Source organism: Solanum tuberosum, unplaced genomic scaffold, assembly GCF_000226075.1.
Source record: "Solanum tuberosum cultivar DM 1-3 516 R44 unplaced genomic scaffold, SolTub_3.0 scf00311, whole genome shotgun sequence".
NCBI lineage: Eukaryota > Viridiplantae > Streptophyta > Magnoliopsida > Solanales > Solanaceae > Solanum > Solanum tuberosum.
This window is the reverse complement of record NW_006239235.1, coordinates 160,752-170,368: the sequence shown is the minus strand read 5'-3', so window position 1 is coordinate 170,368 and position 9,617 is coordinate 160,752. Positions and strand designations below refer to the sequence as shown.

The 9,617-nt window shown below is 35.0% G+C and overlaps 1 protein-coding gene across 2 annotated transcripts; it reads right to left on the bottom strand.

Moving 5' to 3' along the window:
* Positions 1 to 613: 613 nt before the first annotated feature.
* LOC102590049 (protein RETICULATA-RELATED 3, chloroplastic-like) lies at positions 614 to 2,215 on the bottom strand. 2 transcript variants are annotated; one of them, XM_006359921.2, is made up of 2 exons: positions 2,114 to 2,215; positions 614 to 2,020 (listed from the first exon to the last, which is right to left on the bottom strand). In XM_006359921.2, the coding sequence occupies exon 2, from the start codon at positions 2,007 to 2,009 to the stop codon at positions 942 to 944; it is 1,068 nt and encodes a 355-aa protein (XP_006359983.1). In that variant the 5' UTR covers positions 2,010 to 2,020; positions 2,114 to 2,215; the 3' UTR covers positions 614 to 941. The 2 variants fall into 2 exon arrangements, with proteins under 2 accessions (XP_006359983.1, XP_006359982.1); XM_006359920.2 differs by having other exon boundaries at positions 614 to 2,017; positions 2,114 to 2,212.
* Between the last annotated feature and the right edge of the window lie 7,402 nt (positions 2,216 to 9,617).

Here is a 9,617-nt window from a genome sequence, read left to right as displayed (position 1 = left end):
ACTTATTTCATTTTTGGGTGCTATCAAATATGCTACAAAGTTATGCAAAACCACAGAGAGGGAAACAAATCAGACATACATACCACGGGCTTAAGCAAGCAACTCCCCTACAAAGTTATCCTGGTTTTCCCTTAGTTTCTCCTCCTTGAAATTATCAATCATGAAAATGTGTTAGAACTCCAATGATACAGCTCACGGATGACTCCACAGGATACAGTGAACTACCAAGAAATGAGTCTACAATTTGAATAGTCTATAACTGCTGTGCTGATTGGTAATGAAACAGGTGGAAGCTACTACAGATTGTTATACCTTTTTTTATTTGGAATCTACGTTTTTTTGTCTACTATGACTTTCTCACTACCAGCAAGCTCCCACAGGCAATGAACTGCTTCCAAATTCTTCATCTTTTGCTTTTCGTGAGCATCTACTAGCAGGTGAGAACACCTTCTCTGCCACAACTAACTCTAGGCGATACTATATTTAGTACTACACTCATAAAATTTCAGTGTCTAAGTGATTTTTTGAGACAAGTTTAAAATATGTATTTTCCATAAAAAGAAAGAACCCATAAACCATCAAGACTATAGCTAAATCAGCAGTAACGCAAGACTGAATAAAAGAAATTATCTATGCTGCAGGACCGGAAAACGGTGCTACTTCCTTTAACATGATTTGGGCATAATGTCAGTTGCAAGCATGAATGTCATGTTTACCATACAAACGGACATAAATCATAATCAACACCAACAAATAACTGGTTCTATCATCACTGAAAACGAAAGCTAGACAGGACACACAAACTCAAAACTCCTAAAGGACATGAAGTCAGAGAAGCTAAATACTACTATTATTTATGATCATAATTCATAGTAAGGGGCAAAAACTGACTAAGCTGAATCGGGGGATTGTAACTAGATATTGATACACACAAAGCCAATTCACTTTGAAACAGAATGACCAGTTTGTATGCTGTCGCTCTGATTCAGCAACCTCTCTTTCTCTACATTTACTCCATCATCCTTTGCAGTAACTACCTCCCCTTTATCTACACTCTGAGAACCAGTCAGCCTTGCCAACATGACAAATGACATTCCCCCAAGGACATTATTCAAGCATCTCAAAACCACAACGAACGTTTTAAAAACCACTGGAGGAAGAGCTTTGTCTAGCAAGAACTCAATTCCATTAAGAGTTTGGTATCTTAAGTTACTGCTGACACCCATATGAGTTGCCCATGTTGCAGCATTTAGAAGTGTTGGAGGAGGCTTATTTGGCGTCTCAAAATTAGGATCCATCTTTTTCCTTATCTTGATTAAACCATTAGAAATTGCAGTTCCAACAAGTCCAGCAGCAAATCCAACTGCAGCAAAGAGAGTTCCTTTGTAGACCAATGTCCCAACCCTACTGAATAAACTGTAAGCACCAGGCTCGAACATGTGGCTTGGTGGGCAACTGGCAAAAATTGAAGGCAGCGTTCGACTAGAAACAGATGCTGTTGGAGCCAATATATACATCAACACAAAATTCAAAATGGAACCAACGACAAGTGTGGAAAACACAAAATCCAATTCATTAAGGCCAAAGTTAGGACGAGATGCCATGTCTCCTATGACAGCAGAAGTGACACCAACCAATTCCTCCATAAGAACCTTAAAAGGGAATTGTGGATCCGCAGCAACCCTAGATCTCCAGCCATTAAGAAAAGCACCAATTGGTCCAAAACTGTCCCAGGAATCATCTGAATGTCCCCCATCACTCGAATCCCCATCACCACCACCACCAATGCCAATGCTTCCTCCATCATCACCCCCACCCCCAGCACAAGGAACTTGATACTTGATAAGCAATTTTTTAGAACCCACATGGCTGGTTCTTAATGGGTTAAAGTTGAGATTTTTGACGCAACTATTGTCTGAAAATGTGGGTTTGACAGCAGAAAAGTAACGACTTTGATAGTGATAGTGGGCTGGAAGTGAAGAGCAGCGAAGTTGAACCACCGCCGACATCTTTGAACCTACTAGAAGAAGATAAAGAGATGGGGAAAAAAGAGAGTATGATTTCAGCAAAAGGGGTTAGTTTTTGCAGATAAAAAGGGAAGTAGAGAAACTACCTTTTGAAGAGAAACTACTATCAGCAATGTGCACAAAAGAGACAGACAGACAGTGAAATGTATTTCTGAGGAGAAGGTTGAAAATAATTTAAAACCCTAAATAGAGGGCCGGGTCGACTTGCTTCATTTTTTTTTAGTAGGAAATAGATTTGTTGTATTTATGTATTTTCCATATCATCACAGCTCACAACCATGGGAAAATTGTATGAAATAATAAATTATTAATTCAAATTAAATGTTATAGCCATAGTTTATTTTAATTGTAACTCGCAGCAAATATCTCATTTTTTTGTCATCTGATTCGATATACAATTAGCCATTTTCGGTATACAATTAGTCATTTTATACATTCAGTATAAAATGTATAAAATGCGTTTGTGTTTGTATAAAGCGAGAGAAAAGTGTATATACAGGTACAAATATATATATTTTCATCATATACACTTATAATTATACAAATATAGATCTTATTATACAAATTACACTGTATAAATGAATTTATACAAAATTGAACAATTTGTATAAAACTGAATGTTTGTAGCGAATTATACAAATCAAAAGCTCCATAGCAAACATAAAATTTGCTATGGAGCGCAATTATTTAAACTATAGTTATAACATACAAATATAATTTTTATGTTTGTTATATGTGAAAGTTGCTCAAAAAAAATATCACGCTTTAATAAAAAGTGGATCTAAAATATCTCAACTTCCGGAAAAAAAAGGTCCCTAAAATACTTTTAAAATTTCTTTTATTTTTTACTTAACAAAACGCGCAAAATTCACCGAATCAACAAATTAAATTAGTATTTGACCATCGATTATTTAATTTATATATATGGCCATAAATTTAATTTATTTTTAAATTTTGATATTTATTATTAAATTTATCTATTTTACCATGAATTTAATTAAATTTTTAAAATCCGATTTTCAATTATTTTAAGGTTTTCATAATTAATTGAGATTAGTTTTTGGGGTTTTGGAATTTTTATTGATAAGTCTTTTTTAAAAAAATTATTACATATTCAAATGCAACTTCAAATTTTTAAAATCTAATTTAAGAAACTTAAATTTCAAATTTAACTTCAAAATATATGACAAGACCATTAGAGATATATCTTAGATCAATGGTATATTATTGCATTCCTTATTTACAGATTTAGTTTCCATAGTTTTAACTTATTCATAACAGTAAAGATCCTCACTTATATTGATTGATTGTATTAATTTCCCTCCTGGTCCTTATGAATCCACCCTCTTGTATAAATACACCATTCAGTATTAATAAATCATCTATTATCGCTTCATTAAACTACTATATGGTATCGTGGCTATTCCGCTTCACAGCCAAAACGTTTTCTGGGCAGTAGTTTTTTTTTCAACAGTCATGACTTATTCGAAGGGCACCTCTAATTCCCTCCCAAACCCAACAAACAAAACTACTCCAAATATTGTTGCACCCTCTAACAACATCATCTCCTTGAACAATAATGATCAACTTATCTCCATTAACACCGCTTCTCAAAGCCCCATTGAAACTCACCACCACCAACTACCAATCTTGGCAATATCAATAAGAAACACTGCTTACTGACTATGTTTCTCTTCAATTTATAAATCAGCCACCATCCACCACAGTTATCTCGCTCTACAAACGACAAGACCATCTCATTAGAAGTGTCATGGTTGCATCCATTTCAATGGAAATTATGTCCTTTGTTACTGATGACAAAACTTTCTATGTGCTTTGGCAAAACCATGCCACGACTTATGCGAGCCTATGATTTTCTTCAGTTTAGAAATGAACCACCATCCACCACCCACCACCCACCATAGTTATCTCGGTCTATAAATGACAACATCATCTCATTAGAAGCGCATGGTTGCATCCCTTTCACCAGAAATTATACCATTTGTTATTGATGACAAAACTTCCTATGTGTTTTGGCAAAACCTTGCCACGACTTATGTGAAGTCGTCGTGTTCTCACATAATGAGTTTGAGAGAAGACTTCAATACTATTCAAAAGAGAAATCTCTCTATTACTATGTAATTGCAGAAAATCAAAGAGATTTGCACCAAGCTTGCTTCAGTTGGTGTTCACATCTCCGCTGATGAAATTTTTATTCATGTCGTACATGGCCTTCCTTCCGAGTATGATAGAGTTGCCTCTGCACTTTGTGCTCCTAAAACAGACCTTTCCAGAGCTTCATGACAATTTGATTGACTTTGAAGCTCATTTGACTCGTCGATCATCCAAAATGTGGCGCCAACCATGGCGAACTTTGCTGCTAAACCTCCCGCATACACCAATCGGAATTCCAATCGAAATACCGCTAACTCATGCTCCAATCAAAGAAATTTCCTTTCTTTCAATTGGAATAAAAATGGAGGTTATCAAGGAGGTTATTTTGGTGGCCGAAATAATCGAGCCAGGGTCACTTGTCAACTGTGCGAAAAAGCTGGACATCATGTGAAGCAATGTGATAACGCTCAAGTGTCCTCCTTAAAACCAATTAAAAGAGATAGCGCTCGTAGTCAATAAAAATCCAACGAAGAGTCGGGGTCGAATCCCACTTAGAATGGTATATCATAGAACATTCCTTTCAAGAAATTTGGATTGTAAAATTTATCATTTGTAATAGTAAGAACAAGTGGGTGGATGACTCTACTAATTTAATAAAAAGCTTTGGTTATCAATTATCGCAATTAAACTAAATTTTCAAAGAATTCAAGAGTAAACAAGCAATCTAAGGTTGCAGAGATTGCAAATCAATGTCACGTAGGGGTATTGTGCAGCTCTATAGCGACGAGCATTCATGAATAGGCTAGGTCATCCTCAATGACGCTAATCATCTTTCAACCTCAAAGCATCTATGCATAAAATCTCTTTTCGGTCTCATCTAGATGCCAAACTAAACTGCTCAATACCTTACTCTATTTTCTCTTTCGATGCAGAAATAGGGAAAATAGATTGGACCCACAACCTTTATTTTCAAGCAAGTTACATGCATCAAACCTAAATTTCTAGTACCAGACTAATTACCCACTCCAATCAATCTCTTTCGAGCATCGACCAGAGATCTGAAGTAGGAATTAAGTTTGCAATTTTAACCCATAAAATAACCCCATGCTAATTAGCCCAAATTCATGTACGAACAGCAGCAAAACAGAGCATAACACAATACGTACTACATTAAATCAACACATAACCCATAATTGCACAACCCCATATTTGCACCCCTAGATCTTGGGGTTTTAGCCACCCATCACAAAAAGCAATGAAAATATACTTTCCATGAAAGATTACAACTAAACCCATTTTGGATTCAACTTCAATTTATCAAATTCAAGAGCAAAATAAAAAAAACCCCGAAAAGCTAGAAATTGTTCTTCACAAGGGTTAAAATTTCTCTCTCAAACTCAATTTCAGAACTAATATTTCATGACCTCTCTTCTTCGACTCTTTAATTTCTCTCTCCTTTGGGCTGTTTATACTTTCTCAAAATTTGGCTCAAAAACTCAATGCACGTCTCATTCGGCGATATAAGTCGGGCTTGCCGAGCTCGTTCGATGAATCGCCTCTTGCTCTTCAGCTCGCCTTTTCATGTTCTAGGCTTCATGTGTTTGAACCTTAGTTTGTGAACTCGTTTGAGTCAGCCTTTCACATTCGGCGAATTTCCAAGTACCACTTTGGTTCGCCTTTCGAGCATTCAATCTTTTCTTCTTACACTGTCATTGTTGGTGATGTTTAGCAAGACCGACTTTCTCATTCAGCGCATCGCCTTATCTAACGGTGTTCGCCGATCATGATTCGATAGACACAAGTGCTATGCATTATCATTTTGGACGAGGTCGTGCTCATTAGGCAATCCACCTTTCTTGTTAGGTGATCAACAATGTATAGTTTGCACTTCTTTTTGTATTTTTGGCTATTCTTTCAAACAGCAATCTTTGCCTTGTCTGTTTGCCTTCATAGTTATAAATCATCAATATTTTATTAGAATAGAACAAAATTAGGCATTGAGAACACTAATTATTAAGCTAAATATACCTATATTGCAAATCTACCACTTATCCATACCCTCAAATTAAATTTTTGCTTGTCCTCAAGTAAATCAAGAACAAAATTAGCTCAATAAGGGTGTCTACAACAACACTCAATAAGAGATAACATGTAAGTGTCATAGCAAGACTACTCTCAACAACATGCTACACCCAATCATGATTAAAAAAAAAAGCTTCAAATGATGACTAGCCATTCTCAACACAAGCTCAAGCTCACTTTAGCCTCTTATCTAATGCATGAAATTGTTTCAATAAATACATTGCACTCACATCCAGAACGATTCCATGCGCTCATAAAGCAAATCAACAAAGATATAAGGAATCAATGCAACTCTCATTCTCTTCAAAGGAGAAACACATGCAAGCTTTGTCCTATAGGTTTGCCTATATTTTCCAATCATCACATAACCTAGTTCATGCAAGATCTCAAGGGTATTTTAGGCTTGAAATAGGGTGAATGTCACGATCCAAGGTAGCTCCTAGACGTAACATGGCGTATAAGACCCCGAGAGGCCCCATACAATCCACTTAGCATTCGTCATACAAGATAATATAGAATATAAGAGATTTAAAAGAGAGTTTCAACATATAAAACTTTTATAGAGAAAATCGAAAATCTAAACATTGTCTCAAAGCCATCTAGTACATAAGAATGATCATGGCGTAGCCGGTACATCAAGTTTCAAAACTGAAAGTAAAGACAAAAAGGGAAACCAAGCTCGGTCCTCGAAACATGAAGACTCACCAATCTTCAAGCTTCTTTATGAGATCCCTAGTCACAGAAGTGCGAATCTGTAAGTTCGGTCCCTACATTTGGGGAAAATGTTGGCAAGAGCAATTAGCACAAATATGTACCAAGTAAGATAGCCATGCATGAAGCGTAAAAATCATGATAAAGGGACATTTTTGTACTACGCAATAACCAAGTTAGAACATAATATGAAAGAGCTAGTAAACATAGTCATAAAACATGGTCAATGCAAGTAGACATCATCTTAAAACGCATGTGAGATGCTTATGAATTAACCTTGATTCATTAATGTGGGATAATTACATTTAACTGACATGTAAGACTATGTGAGCTATTAACATGGAATTTGGTATCTCCCGCACCGAAAAAGGGTGTCCTACATGTCAAGGTAAGACCATGAACTTCTAGCTTACGTGGATCCACTAGCTAATGTCTATCTCGACAATCATATGTTGGCACATAGTTTATGGGACATGGGTAATCACCACTTGTCCACTCGGTGCTAAGCATAACTCCCACTGAATATTTATTATTCTTATTCATCTTTTCTTTAAGGGACTTGGGTAATCGCCTCTTGTCCTTACATCTTGTGACATGAGTAATCACCTCTTGTATTTCATTAGAGGTCATGGGTAATCGCCGCTTGCCTCATTATTAGAATAGCTCCTTAACTTTAATTCATTTTAGGTGAGAAGACCTTTCAACCTTAGAATTCTTTTATGTGAGAAAACCTTTCATATGCATGAATGAGGTAGTTATGTGAGCAATCCTTTCACATCAATTAACCACAACAATAACATATATGTTTTTACTCTTAATGCAATTACATCCTATCTCATCAATTCCATAAGAACATGCATAATTCCATAATTCACCTTCATAGTTCAAAACTCACTTTCAATCATCAATATCTAGAAAACATGGGTTAAGCATGGGTTCATTGGGATTCATCCTAAAATCATGGAATATAACTCAATTCATGCATAATAATTCATAACCCAATCAAATAAATCAATATATAAAGGAACCCATGACATGGAAGAAAAATCTTAACTTAATTGGGGGATTCTAACTTTGTAAATTAGAGAATTTGAGAACTCCATGGAGGAAAGGGCTCCATGGATGAAAACTATCATACCTCAATGCCAAGAGCTTGCCCTAAATGGTGGAATTGGAGGCTAATATGGGGTCAAAGGTAAGGGTTAGTAAAGCATACGACCGTAGGCCGACAAAGTTGTGTGGTGAAATTCCCTATTTGGACGACCAATCACTTAGCAGATACAAAACTTACTGATTTTGCATGTTAAACACTAGATAGAATTACTACTATAAGGTTTACTGCGTTAAGGACTTGTGGGGAACATGTCCACCCTAGTTGCATCTTCTATTGACTTAACAAAACATTAAATCTTGTTTACTTGGTTACTTGTTATTCAACTAAATCAACATAGATTTTGTATTACAAAATCCCCCTTTTTATGGAAATAATCTGACTAAAAGTACAATCAACAGTTAAATAGCCTAAGTCTAGACCTCATTCCTCGTTGGATTGACCCTAACCTCTGTTAGGTTCTTTATTTGAACAACGACTTCTTATACTTCATTAGGGAGGTGTAATTTAGACGTGTCAATGGCTTAGTTGATCGGATCGAGATCAGACTCCATATGCTCCCATGATGGTTATGTTGGGTTAACCTAAATATCTTACGAAATTTTAAAAAAAAATCATTCTTATGAGTTGTAGTTTTATGATATATTATTTTGCCCACCAGTTGTAAAGATTTTGAGAAATGTATTGCATATATATATATATATATATATTCAGTTAGCCAATATTTCATTTAGTTATCGATTTCTCAGTTTCAAAAGTTCAGTTTAAGCTCTTTAGTTTTACTAAGTGATTTAGATAATCATAATATGTTTATTATACTTTTTATACTCTAATATTTTATGTTCTTGACGTCTATCATATTCACATTTAGTTGTTCAACTTTACCTATTATAGTACCATTTCAATTCAACTATTTTACATATTGTGCATTTCATGTAGTGACGTCATCCGCGTTATATCATTTTATGTGCATATTCAGGTATTTGGATCCAATACTACGAAGATTTGTTAGCTCTACTTTTCTCAGCTTAAGTGAGTCCTCCTTGATCGTATAGGACTTAGAGCCCATTTATATAGGCTTAAAAAAGAAGTTTTCAAGTCAAAAATAAAAAGTCTAACTTAAATAATTTTTAAGTCAAAAAATAAAAAGTAGGGGGAGGTCTACTTTTGGTTTTTAACTTATTTTAAGACATTTTAAACTTATTTTAAGTTATTTTTAACTTTGTCAAACATTTCCTAACTTATTTTAAGTTATTTTTATATTTTCAAACACTTCTAGAAGTCAAAAACTGACTTAAATGTAGGTTTGACCAACTTTAAACCAATCCAAACACCCTCTTAGTTATATTGAGCTCAGCTCAGTAGATAGTGATTAACTGATTAGCCAAACATAAATCGAGGGTCTTGTGCCAATAAACACTACTCAGTTATGTTAAGGTTTCATAGATAGACAAACAATCATGTATTTTAATTTGACCTTGGTGTCATTATTCTTCGAAACATCAATAATTTATTCATGAATAGTTTTTATTTAAGACTTTATCCTCTTTATCATGATGAATTTTTCAAAG

What these genes read in the sequence shown, in the direction of transcription:
- LOC102590049 (XM_006359921.2), bottom strand. Translation starts at nt 2,009, where the DNA reads ATGTCGGCGGTGGTTCAACTTCGCTGCTCTTCACTTCCAGCCCACTAT.